The sequence below is a fragment of the Amborella trichopoda genome, chromosome 9 (assembly GCF_054954075.1).
Source record: "Amborella trichopoda isolate Santa Cruz 75 chromosome 9, AtrichopodaSantaCruz75HAP2 v2.0, whole genome shotgun sequence".
Lineage (NCBI taxonomy): Eukaryota > Viridiplantae > Streptophyta > Magnoliopsida > Amborellales > Amborellaceae > Amborella > Amborella trichopoda.
In genome coordinates this window covers 10,730,780-10,750,373 of record NC_142344.1, presented here as the reverse complement: position 1 = coordinate 10,750,373, position 19,594 = coordinate 10,730,780, and the positions used below count along the sequence as shown (strand labels likewise).

The window sequence follows — 19,594 nt, the reverse complement described above, 5'->3', positions numbered from 1 at the left end:
TAATACCATGGTGAAATAATACATAGAACAACCCAAGTAGCCACCCAAGTGGCCAAATCTTCAGATATTCAGTGATTTAAAAAATGGATCGGCAACCCTGACATCTCAAAAACTAGTCCGGATCGGTGTATTGGCTCCACTGTGAAAAGAACAGTGAATTGGTAATAAACCATGTGAACAATCAGAGCCAGCCCAAAGTCGATATGTATTATTGTTTTTCTATAGAAAATTACATATTACTGTATAAAACCATTGGTTCCTTTCTAGACTCCACTGTTTTTCTATACTTATGTGGAACCAGAACAAGAGGACTGATTCCTGAGTCATACCATTCCATGCAAACCCAACATTTTTTAAATGACTTTCAAAAAACAGCGCCATAATTTAATTGAAAAAAGAGGGGAAAGAAGTGGATTGCTGGAAAATTCAATTTGAGTAATGTGAGTAATGCGGGTAGTTACGCAACTACTTTTATTAGGGTTTTTTCTAGAGAGGGAAACCCAAATTACTAGGGTCTTTCTAGAGAGAGAAAGCGGGACAAAACTTGGCTGATATTTGAAGCCACCAGTTCTTATTCATTTCCACAAGTGGTCACAGTTGTAAGCTCGAGGAGGCGATATTCCCTCACATAAATAGAAAAGGGTTTTTGACACGCCTCCCTCTTTCTCTCTCTAACTTTATTTAGCTTTCCGCCGTGCACACGACGGTAATTGTGTATGGAAACATGCAACACGCCTATCCCAAAAGATTGTGAAGGATTAAATACGGGAAAATGGTTTGATAGGGCTGCAGCCCTATCAAAATAAGCAAAGCCTCACCCTATGACTGGTCAATGGCAATTCGAAGTATGAGTGAGGTTTGTATAAAGCTGAGGCTGTAAACAATCAAAGTAAAACCCATTTCCATACTAGAAATCTTGTGGCAGCCTTAAAATACATTTTCATATTTAATTATAAAATTTAAAGTTAAAAAAAATAGTATAGATCACGTAGATGTATAAAAACTTAAAAATTAACAATGCTTCACAAGATACACTATTTCTATAACTTAAAATCTATTTTCTATTGTTTTCTCATGTCCGTATATCTTGATGTCGAGATGATCAATTTGATGAGCATCAAAACAACTATTTCTAATGAAATTTTTGAAAAAAGCTCTAATTCAATTGTTCAAAGCCTCGGCTCTATATAAACTTTTCCTTTGAAGTACTAAAAAAACCATTATATCCCTCGTCTCACCTTCAACATAATCGTTGAGGCAAAAAAAAAAAAAAAATATTTCAAGTCAATTGTAATAAATTATCAAGACCTCCATTTCATCCTAAGAAAAACTATATATAGATTCACAAGATCTATATCATTTTTTTATTTTTATTGTCAGTTATTTTCATTGCAAAAAGTGCTTTTTCCCTTCTTTTTTTTTCAGATAAGGATTTAAGGTGAGGCTTTACTTTGTTTTTGTAAGGCCGAGGCATTCTGACACTTCATCCTAAAATATGCAATGAATTATTGAGGTCGCTAAACTACAATTGGTGCGTTCCTAACGGCTTTTAATTGGAGACCGATAGAAGCCACTTTAAGAGTATCAAAGAGAGGGAGAACGAAGAGAGAGAAAAATATCAAAAAGAGAGAAGGATTCAAGAAAGAGGAAACTTCAATTGGAAAGAAAGGCAAGTCTAGAGAGAGAGGAAATAACGGACAGGAGAGACGGAAATTAATCTTTTTCCCAAAGTGCGGACAGGTTAAAAATTGAAACCAACATTAGGTCAAAGAAGGAAAAATGCTCTCCAAACGCTTACCGTTTCAACGGCCGCCCCTGATTACGACGCCTTTCGAATTCCCTCCCAGTCCAAGTAAAGCACAAAAATAACACCCCCAAAAGTGCAACAGTAGAGAGAGAAAGTTAAAGAGATGAAAGGGAAAAAAACCTAAATTCCCATTAATAACCACTAAAAATTAAGAAAAAAAAAGGGAGGGGGGGGGGCCTGTTGCAACAGCCCCTTTTTCACTCTAAATTATCAACCAAAAATCAATCGTTTACTACAAGACCTAAAAACCAAAAATAAAATAAAATAAAGTCATAAAAAAGAAAGGATTTTTTACAAAACGGCTTCCACAAAATTAAGCACGGCAAACCGCCTTCCACTAACTGAAACCCACTAAACTGCTCCCGGAAAACCGCCTCAACAAGTCTCAACCACCGACGTACCACTATCCCGCTTCTGCAGCTCCTTTTTCTTCCGCATTTCCAAGACCTTTCTATGACTATTGGAGTGAATCTCGCTCAGGAACGTTGGAGAACCCGCAGGTCTATATTCGGGCAACAAGCGGCCTGATTTGTACCTAACCCCACAAGCGTTGCAGAGAGTTTTCGAACCCAAAGGTCCGGCCCTCCATTGAGGTGTTTTCTGAACTAAACAATGGCTACACCGTCTTTGCTGGTTTTCCGGTGGCGGTTTCTTCTTTACAGGGCGGTTTTGCGTCTTTGATGGTGGTTTTTGGAGACAGTAAAAGAGGTCAGCGTTTCGGAATGGGTTTTTAAAGATTAGGCACGGCGATGAAGAAGAATCCTTCAGCCACCACACCCTGTCGCTTCTTAAGCGCTTGCTTCTGGCTCGGCCTGGAACTTGGGGTCTTTCAAAGGCGAGAGAGAGTTTCTCTGAGATTGGTTTTGGGGAAAAGCGGTTTTTCTCAGATGGGTTTCGAGGGACCATCGAACCAGAGGCGTACGGGAATTCGGAGAATGAGTCTTCAACGAAGAGAGAAAGCCACTCAAGCTCGGCTGCTGCTTCGCTCTGAGGAAAAAAAAAGACCATGAAAATATTTCATATAACCACCATTTTTCAAAACCACTAGCAAAAAGGTTCAGAAAATTGCCATTACTTAAAGGACTGAAGAAATTTACAGCCGAAAATGGTATTAAAAAACCACTAACCGGGACGCTTAAGTCAGTCGCAGAGGCTGGGTCGGCCTGGTAATCACGTGAACAAGAAGTGGTGGTCGTCGTAGTCGATGAAAGGGACGAAGAAGAAGGAGAGGTGTTCTGTTTCAGTGGTATTTCCTCTTTGTTTTCAACCGCCTCGTTTTCCGTCTGGTTTTCTGTCTCCTCTCCGTTGCAAGAACCCCCGTTCTCCTCAATAGGGAAGTCCAATATGTCTTCAACGAAATCCTCCACACCCTGACACTCCATCTCCAACGGAAAACCACCCTGCATCACCGGAAAACCGCTTATTACCAAAACCCACGAAAACCCATTTCAACCGAAAAGCCAGAGAACCACCACTCATGAAACCCCATCATCCCCAAAACCAAAGACCACAAAACCTACCAAAAAAAATGCAGACAAAATAACCCCATTAACCATTACTTATACCTAAAATAGAATAAATAAAAACAAGGAAAAGAAGAAAACCAGAGAAAAAGAAACTCCATCAACCATTACTTTTATCCTAAAGCCAAAACCACAAAGCCAAAGAGATAAGCTCCGTTGGCCATCACTTTCACCTAAACCAAATTCCAGAAAACCCAGAAAAAGCCATTAAATCAAAGGAAAATCGCTAAAAACCATTATTATTACTTGGTTAAGAGGAGGAGGAGAAGGATGTGGGGTTGGAGAAGAGGGAGAAATGTTAAATTGAGTTGGGGTTTGGTAGAAGGGCATTGATGTGGGTTTCAGACTCCTGGTTTAAAAAATCCTTCCAACTTGCGTCCAACCTTTTTCTCCTTTTCCAAGCTCGAAAAAAAGGAAATGAAAATTTCAAATTTATTTTGTTTTTATATATATGGGCGTGGACAGTATCTACGGTCCACCAGATTTTGAATTTGTCCTTTAAAAACAGGGGACGGACAATCCTGCCCTTGAAACCGTCGTCTAATTTCGTCTGTGTCCTCTGCTTTTGCTTGCTACTTTAGGGGGAATTCCGGAAATGACCCCTGAAAATGACGGATTTAGCCCGGCTCGGCGTGACTCCTAAGCCCAAAAAGCCGCAATCATCGGCAATGATTTCACCATCGCCCCTCACTCTCTCTTTTTCTCTCTCTAGACGTCTCACTCTCTCTCCTTTTCTCTTTCTCTCTAGACGGCCTCACTCTCTCTCTTCCCCCTCTCATGCGCCGCTTTGTATTTTCTCTCCCTCTGAAGTCCTCACTCTCTCTCTAGAGAGTCATTTTTTTTTTTCCCCTCTCTCTAGAGCTCTCACTTTCTCCGTCTCCTCTCTCTCTCTAACGAAGCCAGCTCTCACTCGAATGGATTTTTGATGGTTTGCCGTTATGTCGTGGTTCATTTACTCGTGGGTGGGAGGAGTTAACCACCACTACGCTCTGTAACCCGCATATTTCACAAGGACAAAAATACCCTGGATAGTGATACATAATATCGGAGCTTGCCCTTGAATGTGTCCCAGCTTAGCAGGCTTCACTTTCTAAATTTAATCATTTGATACTTTCTCCTAAATTCCCCACGAATTTCATGTATCCAAATCTTTTGTCAAATGGCTATTAAATTTTATGTTTTGATAATAAAAAATTTAGTGAGGGAATCCTAGGGGCATTTTCGACAAGAGTGGATAAGGTTGGTTGGATAATCCTCCATTAGCATTAAATTAAAGAAAAGGAGAAATCTCCTTTATGGGGTGTTTCTCTCTCTAAAAACGACACACGCGTCTCTGTTTCTCTCTACGACTCCTTTTAACGGGTGCGCTCATATTTAGGGAACAAGACGAGAAGCCAAACGCCCATAAATTACGCAAATGCATAAACCCCCAGTAATTAACAGACGCAAGGCAAATGGCCCACGCTACATGTCGATCTCGTATCAGGGATATTTCGGTCATTTTTATACCCCAACCCCTTTTCGTTACGTTCGAGGGGACATGGGCCAGCTATTTTTGGTAATTTGATTTGAAGCCCGGGGGCGTTTAGGGAATTCGCGGCATGCTTTAAACATTTTTACCGCGTCGCAGGGCTGGGCCGACACATACGCGACACGCGTGTGGCTCTGTCCTCATTGAAGTGCCCTGGACACTCGCCGAAACTATCTCCGAAACATTTTTGTTTCGGAACATTTCTGAATAGTTTCTGAGAAAACTATCCGAAAGATGAGATATTGCGAGAAGCCCGAAGCGGTTAATTTACCGGGCACCGACCGTTCGACTCAGGTAATTTAGAGCGTGGGGTGATTCACACGTGTGCGAGTCTCGTTCGTAGATTTCGCCGTTAGGTTTGCGGTTACCGTTAGTTTTGAAACGGTCCCGATGGCGGGGAAAAGGGGTTTTGAATTTCTGCCGTTTGGGCCGGCTCTAGGTCGTTTTCGAGGCTTGGTAGTGTCAAGCCGATCGACACGTGTCTTTTCCTGATTCGGCTCTTCAAGAATGCGTCAAGGATGGCACGTGGACATGGAGGCTTGGGGAGCGCCAATAGTTTCCCGAAAGATTGATTGAAAAAGCTAACTGTCGAAGATTTCGGGGCGGCCACGATAACATTTCCGAAATATTTATTTCGTTTCGCAATGGAATGAACAAGAGCAGGGGCCACCTCTCCCACTTCGTTGTCGGATAAGATCAAGGTCCATGACGACATTGGGATGGCATGCGCCAGGAGCATCTGACCCGTTGTTTCATCCGATGGATGGTCTTGATCGAACACAAGTGGGTGCGGCCTTCTGATAAGCTGCCATAATTAATCTGCGGCTCAAATGAGCCAAGCTTGTGAGAATTGTAATCTGCACGTGACACGTTCCAAAAAAGGGTGGGGAAAAGACCACAAGACGAGCCAATCCAATTTGGGTTCGGATGAGCAAATCTAATTAAAGCATGTTTACATGATAGTTAATCCTATCAAGAATTGATTATTTTATCTAAAATTAATATATTATGCATAATATTATTTGGGTGAGGTTTGTATAAGCTGTCAACCTGGTTCTATTGAAGTAAGGTGCACTTTAACGCTGTTCTGAAAATGTAATTTTGGCACTGTAAAGTCTTGTCATAATATGAAAAATTATTGCTGCCCCGAATCATGAAATTTAAAGTTCGAGGAATTGTGAAGATCAAGTTGATATGTGAACACTTGACAAATTTGAAAATAGATGGTCCATATAAGTTAGGAGACGAACTATATTTAGGACTAAAAATCATCTTTTATTTTTTACATCTATGAATCTCGAGGTTGAGATGATCGATTTGAGTGGTCTAAAGCAAAGGAAAAACCTTTTCCAATGGATTTTTTAGGTGCTCCTTACTTATATAGTATAAGGTTGACACCTTATATAAACTTTTTCTATATTATTTTGCTAGTGGTTTGGTACATACCTTGTATTATGAATAATATTATATAATTACTTAACTTTTTCTTTGATTTTTAGATAATTTTTGTTATTTTCTGGTTAATAACACATGATTTTAGCAAATTACTTGAATGAAGTAAAAAACAACTTTTCAAAAAGATGAATTCACGTGTAAAACTGTTTATAAGTTTATCTTAGATAAGTTTATGAAAGGCCCAGCCAAACAATATATGATTCACTATCATGATTAATTTTATCGAAATAGTGAGTTATTAGTGATAACAAGTACATCCATACCGGCCCTTGGGGAGTAAATGATCCTTAGAATTATTTGAGTAAAGTTCATCCCAACGATCACTACATTATTCTGAGCCATCAAGATGATCAATCCAACAATCAAGATCGTTTCAGACCAATGAAATGATCAACTAGATTGAGTACAGCGATCCGTAACACCAATGAACGCGGCTCACTAGATTTTTATTTTTATTTTCTGAAAAGAAAAACTCACAAATGCTCTTATATATCCAATGCACTATTCCATTTATTTCTAAGATGTATTGGCTATCTAATCCCAACTACTATATGGGGCCATCAAAATCTAAATAGGTAGCCCCACATAGTTAGTTGAAATCCGCTTAATCAATAGAGATGATGATGTCATCCACCAAATGGCACAGACTCAATGGGTGTGCTACCTTAGAGCCAACTTTGAATGAAAGAGGGAATCAATGAAGAGACCATGGAGGGGACCTCTTGTTTTTTATGCTTCTCCATTTTTTAGACTTCAATGGCACAGACTCAATGGGTGTGCTACCTTAGAGCCAACTTTGAATGAAAGAGGGAATCAATGAAGAGACCATGGAGGGGACCTCTTGTTTTTCATGCTTCTCCATTTTTTAGACTTCATTGTAGCCCAAATCCAATGCAACATCACATTTGGGGTTTAAAGCATGGTTTATTATTGCATCAACTGTGCATGTGAGGTGATCGCAAAAGGGACGGTACGTTATAGGTGTCTAAGTGAACAAATGTGGTTAGCTTGTAGAGGCCTTTGTGGAGGATGTCTGTGGTAGTTTATCACAGTTTAGTTGGGGTTTTGCAGCAACTGGAGCTGTAGGATCCTTTCAAGGTTAGGTTTATGATGTAATTGGTATGATGCTACATGATCTTCTCGAGGTTAGGGTTATGTTGTACTTGGTAGTTGTAGTTGGTCATCCCTGGATGGGAGAAGTAACTTTGTATTTCTCTCTATGTTCCTCTTTCTTTTTGTACTTTGGAGCTTTGCTCCCTATGTTAATGAAAGTAAAATCACGTCTTTGACTCAATAATAGGGCGTGGTTTGTATAGAGCCAAGGCTCTAAACAATCAAAGTAAAGCAGACCTTCATATAGTGTCGAGAAATGTAGTTTCAATACTAGAAATTTTTGTGAAAGCCTTAAAATATATTTTTATCTTTAATTATAAAATTTAAAGCTTCAAAAATAGTGTAGATCAAGCAGATCTATGTATAGTTCAAAATTGATGGTCTAAAAATGCCTTACAAGATGCACTATTTCCAAAACTTGAAATTCATTTTTTTCTCATGTCCCTACATCTTGATTACAAGGTGATCAATTGGAGGATATTTAGGCATCAAAACAACCTCTTCTAATCTAACAAATAGCTTTAGTGAATGGATGTCACAAGTTAGCTCTAATTGTCCCATCTTGATTACACGTCTCAAAGTATTTTATTTTGAATGTCATATTAACATAAAATTTTAGTCTAAGAAGGATGAGAACCTTAAACTTTCTCTTAACCCGTCTCAAGCCCGAGAGTAAAGGGGGTAGTTTGTGTTAAGTAGGCAACCAACATAAAATTTTGCTAAAACTTAACATGATTATGAAATCTACAATATCTATTTATACTAGGGTGTTCTAAACAAGCAATGCGTTGTTAGCTAGGGCGATCCCCAAAAGCAACGTGCCGCAGCTCTGCCGGTTGTGGTAAAAAATAGGCAAAGGTTCCTACGACATTATGGATGAATGCAGGTAAAGAAGCTAGTCCAAGAAAATAGGATTCGTCTAGCCAAATGGAATGTAGGAACGCTTACAAGTAAGAGTATGGAGTTAGTGGAAACAATGAGACAAAGGAGAGTAAACATAACTTGTCTACACAAAATTAAGTGGAAAGAAGAAAAGCCAAGGACATAGATGAGTATAAACTTTGGTACACAAAAAAGGATAATAATGGAAATAACATGGGCATGATAGTAGACAAAGATTTAAAAGATAAAGTAATTAATATCAAGAGAGTAGGTGATTGGCTCCTTTTAATTAAACTTGTACTAGGAAAAAAGATAATTAATATAATTAGTGCTTATGCACCATAAGTAGGACTTTAAGATAGAATTAACAGACAATTTTGAGAGGATATGGATGGATCAGTGCCAAACATACTGAATGAAGAGAGGACCTTTTTAGGAAGGAACTTAAATAGACATATAGGGAAGGGTAATATTAGATATGAAGGGATACATGAGATGGGTGAGGCCATGTTAGATTTTGCTATGGCCTCGATCTAGTAGTAGCAAACACTTTCTTTAAAAAATGAGATGGCCATTTAGCAACTTATAAAAGTAGATCACATAAGAGCCAGATAGACATCTTCCTAGTTAAGAGGATAGATCGACCATCATGTAAAGACTGCAAGGTTATCCTAGGAGAGAGTTCGACTATCCAACACAAGCTAGTGGTGATAGACGTATACATAAAGACATCGAAGAGAATGGGTGAAGCTAATAGGCATCTAAGAACTAGATGGTGGAATTTAAAAAATGAGAAAATAGACTCATTTAAGAATAAATTAATTAAAGAAGAAAAATGGAACTTTTTACATGAGGTCAATTTTATGTGTAATGAGATGGATGTCCGTATTAAGAAAGTGGTAAAAGAAGTTTTAGGAGAATCTAGAGGGAAAGAAAAACTCGATAAAGCAACTTGGCGATGGTGTGATGATGTTCATAAGGCCATTTATGACAAATTATCATGTCGTAAAATTTGGCAATGTAATAGAAATGATCAAAACTTAGCATAATATAAAAATGAAATAAAAATTATTTCATGCGGGCTGGACCACATTTCTATATATGCGGTCCACCCATCTTAAAGATGGATGCAAATATGTAGTCCATCTAATAACAATTGAAAAAACTAGGGAAAATATCTCCATACTCCCTATTTTTAAGTTTTATATTTCAATAGAACCAAGGTTTCAAAACATATCTTGGGTCATAGAAATTCTAAGTCTTGCATCTCCTAACCCCCTAAGCTAATTTTATCTCCTTTAATTATATATTTTTTTGTCCCAAATAAATATAATAAAGACATATCCTTTCTAAACACCATCATTTCTCTATCTTCACATGATTTTCCCCTAAATCTCTCTCTCCATGACTTTCCTCAAGCCCTCTCTCTCTCTCTTTCTCTCCCTATTTTCCCACTCTCTCTCTCCATGGTTTATTTTTCTTTATATATTTGCTTGATTTATGTGGATTTTTTCTATTGATTGGTTGAATATTATTCGCATGGATGATTAATTGTATGTAGATTGTACCTGATTTGGGATAGAGAGAGAGTGAGAGACCTAGAGAAAGAAAGTAGGGAAAAATAAACAGAGAAAAAAGGGATTTAGGATAATCTCAAGGAAGAGAGAGAAAGAGAGAAATTTTGGAGAAATATATCACATAAAGAGATGAAGGGTTTAGAATGAGCGTGTCTTTTTTATATTTGTTAAGGCTAAAACAAGTTAAAAGTGGGTAAAGTTAGTGTTGGGTCTATTGAGATATGAAAACAAAAAATAAAAGATACAGAGATATTTTCCCTTGAAACTAACTGTCCAAATGTTTCTTAATAGAATTATTATTTCTAGTTTTTAAAGCTCATCTATTTTTCAATATTTTATGATCTCCATGTTAAAGATTACATATCCTTAAAAATTAAGTCCAAAAATCCATCTCAAAAATACATTTATTAAGGGGCCCGCATTTCTACATGGGGGCATGGCCCCTCATGCTAACCGCATCCAAACATGAAATATGGGGTGCCCCGCCCCCCCCCCCCCCCCCCCCCCCCCCCCCCTCCCATCCCCCTCTTCTTTTTGATTAAATTTTTTTAAAATTTTGAAATTAAAAAAATCTAGAAAAAAAATTTAAATTTTTTAATCGGTTAGTTTTGTCAAAGAGCACGATTCTACCCGGCCCGATCCCAAAAATTTCCAATCCGGATTGCAACCCCAAACAATCAAACACTGTAACATTGCCTCACACGTACCTCATTGTCTCAAGGAAATGCCTTTTTAAAATTGTCATATACCCCATCTCCTCCCACAAAAATGATCTGGTGCCAAAGTGATGAGATCCCTTTCTACAATGCATTATTTTGTACAATGAATGAGCTCGCTTGGTCAGAGTTTGCGAGAGTACCTCATTTTTAATAATTAAAACCATAAGGGCAATACCTCTAAAAGTGAGAGTTTTTTTGTGGTTGTTGAAATTGAGAAGATTGTTAACTGTGGATATATTAAGGAAACTAGGGAAGATTTTAGTAAATGTATGTTTATTGTGTAAGAAGGATAAAGAAACTATAGACGATCTATTGTTTAACTATGATTTTACAAATGTTGTGTGGTCTTGGGGGCTGTTTGTGTACCTAAAAATCTATTAAGGTACAAGGAAACAAAACAGTTACAACGTTTGGGTACCTTGGGTAATAAAAAATGGAAATAAATTACGTAAGATTTCATAAAAAACGTGAAATCCAACACCGAAGGTAAGTGCTAGAATAACCATTATGTGCTTGACGGTAATAGATTACGCCCGTTAGTCGCCCAAAAAACCTATCCTTTTACCGTGAAAATACGAAGAGCCGCTCTCCTCATCTTCTCTCTCTTATCCTCAGCTCAAAACAAGCAGAACAGCCTCTTCTCCCTCTCAAGCATGTCTTAAAACTTAGCATCACAATCTATCTTTAACCATTCTCTCTCTCTCTATCTTTCCTCAGTTGCATCACAATGCCTTTCATGATGTTAATGAAGATATTCGATTTGTTTGCATGCTTCATTCAAGAGCATAGTTACTTATCAGACATCACACTTAGTTTAATTTTGATCCTGCTATTTGAAAATTTCCATGATAATATCCAATTATTACAGGAAAAAATTCTCGATGTATTCATGATTGTTTATGGATCATTGTCTATTTTTATTTGGACAATTGATTTCATGGAGCTAGGTTTTTGAACAATACGAAGTAATAAAATGTTTTTGTAGTATTACTCTAGGGTTGAGGCAACTTGGTATATTAGGTGATTTTTGATCAATGTGATGAGACTATTATATTAAGTTGGAGAAATGGTTAGGATTCCTTTCTAGTAAATATCTTCCAGTAAATGATGAATCCCATTTATCCTTATCTTTCTAGAATTTTTGCAACCAAATAGTTTAATACAATTGAGAATTTTACTTATTGATTATGTGGTTTAATGTAAATATGTACTAAATTCAAGAGATCAAACCAATCTATAGAGTTACAACTGAGAATTTTACATATTAATTATGTGGTTCTCAACGTTCACGTAAACAATAATAATCCCCAAAAAAATATAATAGACATGGTAAACAATAAATGAGATTCTCCAAGGTTTCATTGTTCATTGGATAGGTTTAATTAGTGACTTATCAGGATGAGCTTCATCAAGGTAATATACTGATTTGGTTAAATTGAATTCCATTTCATTCTCATGATTTGTTCGACATCTTTACGAGCTTGGGGAGTGCATAGCAAATTCAATGTCATTTGATGGGGGATTATGGACTGATGTCAATTGATTGTAGTAATTTCAGGTCTGTTTGCCATGAAGATTGATGTAAAATGAAAGGACTTTTGAGTTTTCTAAGACTATGCTTTCCTCAAAATTTTATTGCTGGTTGAGATTATTGCATGTATTGTTGTACTCGCAAATTTTTATTACAGTGAAATGTTTTTATTCCGTATTTCAGTGAAATTTTGTGACAAAAAAAATGATAGTTTATAGGTAAGTGCTAGTAAAATGTTGGTAATGCATTTCCCATATTTCTTTCAGACATAGCCAACCAGTAACAATATATTTCTCAGGTTGCATCTAAATACTAATGAAACAGTAACAATCCATTTGCAGGTAACGTATTATGCAATAATGTATTTCTCTACTAATATATTTCAAAGACAATATGCTTGGTTAGGGATTAATGTTAGCAGGGAAATAGAATACAATCGCATATTTAATAATTGGTTAGCAAGCAGTTATGGAAAGAAATGTAGAATAATTTGGAAGGTATGTAAGGCAGCGCTGGTTTGGGAAGTATGGAAAGAATAGCATCAGAGATGTTTTGAAGACAAGTTGAAAGATGTAACTGAAGTATAAGAGAAAGTGAGGGTTTCTGTTGTAGAATGGTTGTTATAAAAAAAGAGTGGCATGGCATTTTTCGAGTAGATTTAATGTATAAGTTATATTTTCTGATCAAAGAAATATCGGTAAAAGAAAGAAGGATTGGGATTTGGAATGTACCAGAGGAGGGGTGGTTAAAACTAAATTTTGACAGGATATCAATGATAATCCTGGGCCTGTAGAGTTTGGTGGTTTCGTTCGTGATCAAGATGGGAGGGATAGTGTTAACATTTTATGGACCAACTGGGGTGATTACAACTATTGACGCAGAACTTAGAGTTTTATTACAGGGGTTGAAATTGGTTAAGAACTTATCAAAACCAGTGGTGGTAGAAGGTGATCCATTGAATATTATTAAATAGATTACAAAGAAATGGTTATATCCATGGGTGTTTCATGGATTGGTGCACGAATTTTGGATTGTTGTGAAGGTTTGATTGTAAACTTTGCGCATGCTTTTAGAGAGTGAAATATGGAGGCAGATATCTTAGCTAAGGCAGGTGTTAATGTTGTGGAGTTGGCAGTTGTTAGAGGTTCGTAGTTGTTTTTTTGTTTCTTTGATTTTTTTGTTTGTTGTAATTTCCTCTGCGTATGGCAGGTTGGCTGTGTTGTAATTTCTGATGATTGAAATGAAAAGATCACTAATTCTAAAAAAAGAAAAACCTTAAGGGCAACAACATTACATAATAATGAGAATGCTTCATAAGTCATAACTAATTAATTTTTAAATACTTTCGAATAGCATGTACCTATTCGTACATAAGATGCTAGATGAAAAAAATTCGTATCAAAGTTGAAAACAGTATATTATTATTATTGATTGTTATTTTTTAAAAGTACAACTATTATAAATGCTACTGCATGTTTACTTTTACTTTACCTGTAAGAGATTGACACATATAAAACTACATGTTTTAGTTTTTGGGGGTAGTTAGACCCATATGTTTTATGAAACCTTTAGTTTCATGAAACCCAATATTTATAAAAGATGTTATGACTAAGCCCAAAATGAGTATAATAATCAGAATCTAAATTAGTATAAAAAATCATAAATTTTTTTGTAATGAATAATCTTGGTATAAAAAACTGGTAATCTTACTAAGAAAATTAGAATCTTAGCATAAAAAATCACAAAAATCACTTTTTGCCTCATTAAAACCCATAAAAATAGTATAATAATATTTTGAAAAAGTACTATACTGAAATTAATATCAAATTTAGTATCAATAGACACTCAGAGAAGATAGGACATCTCAATTTTCATGCATTTTTGTAAAATAATAAAAGTACATAATTCACTACCCCAATTTTTTTAAGAACTTCCAAAAAAAAAAACTATATGTATATATTTTTTAAAAGTACAAGTATTATAAATGCTAGTGCATGTTTACTTTAACTGTAAGAGCTTGGCACATATAAAACTACATGTTTTAGTTTTTGGGGGAAGTTAGACCCATATGTTTTATGAAACCTTTAGTTTCATGAAACCCAATATTTATGAAAAATGTTATGACTAAGCCCAAAACGAGTATAATAATCAATATCAAATTAGTTTAAAAAATCACAAATTTTTTTGTAATGAATAATCTTGGTATAAAAAACTGGTAATCTTACTAAGAAAATTAGAATCTTAGCATAAAAAATCACAAAAATCACTTTTTGCCTCATTTAAACCCACAAAAATAGTATAACAATATTATGAAAAAGTACTATATTGAAATTAATATCAAATTTAGTATCAATAGACACTTAGAGAAGATAGGGCATCTCAATTTTCATGCATTTTTGTAAAATAATAAAAGTACATAATTCACTACCCCAAATTTTTTAAGAACTTCCAAAAACAAATACTATTTGTTTATATTTTTTAACAGTACAACTATTATAAATGCTAGTGTTTGTTTACTTTAACTGTAAGAGCTTGGCACATATAAAACTACATGTTTTATTTTTTGGGGGTAGTTAGACCCGTATGTTTTATGAAACCCAATATTTATGAAAAATGTTATGACTAAGCCCAAAATGAGTATAATAATCAATATCTAAATTAGTATAAAAAGTCACAAATTTTTTTGTAATGAATAATCTTGGTATAAAAAACTGGTATTTTTACTAAAAAAAATTAGAATCTTAGCATAAAAAATCACAAAAATCACTTTTTGCCTCGTTAAAACCTACAAAAATAGTATAACAATATTTTGAAAAAGTAATATATTGAAATTAATATCAAATTTAGTATCAATAGACACTCGGAGAAGATAGGGCATCTCAATTTTCATGCATTTTTGAAAAATAATAAAAGTACATAATTCACTACCCCAATATTTTTAAGAACTTCAAAAAAAAATACTATTTGTATATATTTCTAGTATTTCTTATGGCCACATCTTGCTGATCTAGCTTATTCTCTGATCCGGACCATTGATTCGACCCAAAATCTAAACGGAAATCTAGGACACCAAACTGTTTTTTAAAACGTTGGCAATATAGATTTGCACAAGATGCACACATTTAACTTTTATGACAAATGGGTAATTCGTGTAAAACAGGGGAAAACAAATATGTGATAGAGCATGTTAAGAAGATCGACTTTCTAAACCTCATTCCCGATTGTACGCAAGTTTCAAGTGTATTAAATAGTCTCCCCCCTTAAACCTCATTCCCAATTGTACGCAAGTTTCAAGTGTATTGAATAGTCTCCCCCCTTAAAACCTTATTCCCGATTTTACGCAAGTTTTAAGTGTATTGAAGAGTCTCCCCCCTTCAAGCGAGTTGATGGACATTACTCTTAAGCACTCTAACCAATGTATAAAAAGAGAGAGAAATAAGAGGGAAAGGTAGACTTGAACTTTGTTGAAAATTCCTCTAGGTGTGACTACATTAGGCCTTTGATTATAAAAATAGTAATGAGATTTAAAAAAAAGGGAAAAGAGTTTAAACCACAAAGTGGGAGAGTTTTCTCACATAGCGCCCACCACAAGAACAATGATTAAAGTCACAACTACAAGAACAACAAGAATCTTGACCTGGTCTGTATGGTTTCTGAATCTATTGTGGTTGACCATTATTCAAGAGGATGATTGCTAGTCTCGTTATCGACTAGGCATGTTTCAAGTACTAATGATGATTTTCAGTTTGAAGGAAGTCAAAACTGGTAACCTATATATATATATATATATATATATATATATATATATATATATAAAAAGAAAAGTCTTCCCTACGCCTATATGCGAAAATGAACAGTGATTTCGCCTACCCTCATCACTATCCAAAGTTCATCGTACGGTCACAATTGCTCAGTAGTATTTCATTTTTCATTTTTTTTTACAAATCGAAATGATCTGAAATTTAGGATATATATACATCTTAGTTAATTGCACCTAATAAAAATATAAAAAAATATTTCGTGAAAAAATATTGACTAAAATACCCCTGAAACTTTTCAAAGGTATTTTGGTCAACTTTTATCATGTAAAATATTTTTTGATATTTTTCATAAATTCGCTTATTTTTTATGAACACGCATTCCAAATTTCAAATCATTCTGATTTGTAGAAAAAATGAAAAATAAAATACTACCAGACTATATATTTCATACTCAATATGATGGATAATCATATTTAAAAGCTATACGGTCTAATTTTGGTATAGAAAGATGTCTATTATGAAATATGATCGAATATGTGGGTTGAGTAGAAAGTTTAAAACTCATATTGTCTAAATGTTATCAATTGAATGAATGATGTTACTTCTTCTCATATTTATATGGCAATGAATGTGGATAAAAATAATACATATATATAGCACTTGAAACTAGGATATATTATTACACATAAAATGTAAGTTAGTAGAAATCATTAATCCCTAATTTTAGATAGTTTGAATTTCAAACTTGGAATTTCAAACTTGTGAACCATGTCTATCAAGAAAATTGACAAGTCATGCCTAAAGAAATACTCAGTATAATCCACTCAATATATGAAGATCATTAAATTTTAACACGCATAGAATTACGAACTGCTTTATAAACTTTATAGATGATTATTTTAGGTATGGTATATCTTATTATTAGAAAATATGATGCTTTGGAGACACTTGTATAATATAAGGCATATAGTAGAAAATAAATTAGGTAAGGATATAAAAATTTGAAGGGCAAATACATGAGGAAAATACATCTCAGAATTATTTAACCAATTTGTAGAGATTATAGAATAATGTACTAAACAACCTTATTATATACATCACAATAAAAATATGTAGCCAAGAGGCATAATATGACTCTAATTGACATAGTTAGGACATAATTGGCCATGCCAACTTAGCATTAACTTTTTAGGGAGAAGCCATTGGTACAATTATGTTTGTCTTGAATAGAGAGCCAACAAGGCCATGGAATTAACCCTTACAAACTATGAACATGAAGAAAAATTAAATATACAATAAGTTATAATTCACTTGCAATGTGCTCATCCTACATAAAAAAACAGACAAGTTCCATAAGAACAATTAAGTGTTCATTTATGGGATATTATGATAGCTCCAAGGGGTATAGGTTATATGACCATGGTAGTAGAAGCTTAATTGAGAGCATATATGCCTATTTTATAGAAACCTAGATAATGATAAAATAAAATATAAAGAGATTGACATGTTTGAAGAGAAACATAATAAAGATCAAGGTGACACCATGGAACTCATGCGAACAACTAGTGAATTTGACCTCATGGACCACATGTCCAGAGAGCATCCTTTATATTTAGAAGAATATCATGTATTTCCTAATATGGATGAGATAGATGAACCATGTATCAATAATGAAGCAATTAATTCACCTGATTCATTTGAATGAATCAATGACATAGATGATTAAATAATCTCCAGACAATGTGAACTTTTAGATCTGCCCAAAGGCAGAAGACCATAAGATGTAAATGGATCCCTAAAAAAAGGGAAAGTTCATGAACCATTAATAAATATAATAAAGTCGAATTAATAGCTAAAATTTCACTAAAAAAGAAAGAGCTGATCATGAAGAGACATATATTATCTCGTAGCAAAATTTTGCATCCCTTGGGATAATATTAGCACATGTAGCCTATTGTGTCTTAGACAATGGAAATTAAAACAACCGCCTTAAATAGAGTTATCTATATGAAACACCCAGAGGGATATGTGGTTAGGCCAAGAAGAGAATACATATAAAGTAAATAAATAATTTTATGGTAAAAAACAATTATCTAAAAAAAAACCAAATTGATTATGCAGCTAGTAGATTAGACCACTGTGTATATACCTGGAATAGCATGAGCAAACATATAATTTTGTCTTTATTGGCATGTTTGATTATGGAAAGGTGCAGTTTTAAAAACCACAGCTTCCTAAATCATGGGAATGACCTCTTCTCATGCTCCCCTATAGAAAACATTTCCTATTTTTAAGGTAGTGTAGGGTGCCAAAGGATGACATGGCTCGCAGAAAACATGAGGCCGTTCCCTAATCAAATAAGGAAGTTTTACATTATTAAAGAGTGATTATTAAAGAGTGACGGTCTTCAAAACAACATCTTCCAAGGTCAAACGTTCTATATATAGACTATATATTATTAACCGGTAATTATATAACAATAATGGCTTAATTCATATTTTGAAATAAGGGCTACGGGGAGAAATATCACATGTTAAAGGAATAAATATTACAAGGAGCAAATTCTAGGCTTCTCTACTTATCTTAATTAAAATATGTAAAAACTATCCTCCAGAGGATCAAGATGGGAAAAATGCAGACCTATGAAAACCCCAATTCATAAGAGCATGAAGCTATTAAAGAAATAATATTCAATTAGTGATGAGGAAAAGCAAAATTGGAACAAGTTCCACATAATCATGCCATTAGGTCTACTATGTACATCATACTATGTACAAGGCATGACTTTAGCTTGGCAGCTGGATTTGTTAGTAGATTTGAAAGCAATCTTGGTACGACTCATTAACAAGGAATTAAAATAATAATTGGATATATCAAAGGAACTAAACATTATAAATATTGTTTTCAAGAGAATAACATAGAAATTCAAAGATTCTCTGATGCAAAATTGAAAGGAGATCCTGATGATATATATTGGACATATTTTCTTCTTTGAAATATGTTTTATTCGTTGGTTTTATAAGAAATATGGAGGTGTTGTCCGATGAATAATGGAAGCAAAATACTTATTTATAATATTTCCACTTTTTCTACCAGTTGAATAAGTCGCTTTATTAAGGATTTAAAACTTGAAATAATCAATATATTCTGTGACAACCAGGCAATAATTTCAATAATTAAAAGTGGGACAATCAACTATAAGGGAAACACATAGCAGTTGTGATTGATTAAACTGACGAGCCAATTCATATATTTTGTGACAATCAGGTTGTAATTTTATTAATTAAAAATGTGACCATAAAAGTTGACCATCCAAGTAATAATGGAAAAGAAAGAAATAACAATTTGCCTTCTATTAATATGATAATATATCCATAAGTAAGATATGATTGCTAAAACATTCTCCAAGCATGTAAGCATAATGAGATTTGGAGAAATACACAATTTCTTCCAAAAAGGCACTTTAATACTAAAAAATAAAATCATATGGATGGATAAAACACTGTGGTGTGATAATGTCAATGGGTAAATCCAAGTGTGGCTAAACGTTTTGTGACATATATGGCAATTTCATAATGGTAAGAGCATGGGTAAATCAATTTCCAAGCATGTAACGTTTGGTGTTTCCTTTCTACATATTTCTTTTAATAGGATCAAATCAATTTCGACTGAAGATATGAGTCGATAAAGGGTAA

The 19,594-nt window shown here is 34.6% G+C and overlaps 1 protein-coding gene across 5 annotated transcripts; it reads right to left on the bottom strand.

Moving 5' to 3' along the window:
* Positions 1-1,916: 1,916 nt before the first annotated feature.
* LOC18424272 (GATA transcription factor 4) lies at positions 1,917-3,735 on the bottom strand. Of its 5 annotated transcripts, none has more exons than XM_088846618.1 (3): positions 3,412-3,735; positions 2,935-3,207; positions 1,917-2,794 (listed from the first exon to the last, which is right to left on the bottom strand). In XM_088846618.1, the coding sequence occupies exons 1-3, from the start codon at positions 3,436-3,438 to the stop codon at positions 2,183-2,185; spliced, it is 912 nt and encodes a 303-aa protein (XP_088702744.1). In that variant the 5' UTR covers positions 3,439-3,735; the 3' UTR covers positions 1,917-2,182. The 5 variants fall into 5 exon arrangements, with proteins under 5 accessions (XP_088702744.1, XP_088702747.1, XP_088702745.1 ...); XM_088846621.1 differs by having other exon boundaries at positions 3,442-3,735; XM_088846619.1 differs by having other exon boundaries at positions 2,935-3,323; positions 3,577-3,735.
* Between the last annotated feature and the right edge of the window lie 15,859 nt (positions 3,736-19,594).

What these genes read in the sequence shown, in the direction of transcription:
- LOC18424272 (XM_088846617.1), bottom strand. Translation starts at nt 3,660, where the DNA reads ATGCCCTTCTACCAAACCCCAACTCAATTTAACATTTCTCCCTCTTCT. An exon ending in CTCCTCCTCCTCTTAACCAA is followed by an intron (nt 3,208 to 3,576) that starts GTAATAATAATG and finishes CCGGTGATGCAG; the next exon opens with GGTGGTTTTCCGTTGGAGAT. An exon ending in CGACTGACTTAAGCGTCCCG is followed by an intron (nt 2,795 to 2,934) that starts GTTAGTGGTTTT and finishes TTTTTTCCTCAG; the next exon opens with AGCGAAGCAGCAGCCGAGCT.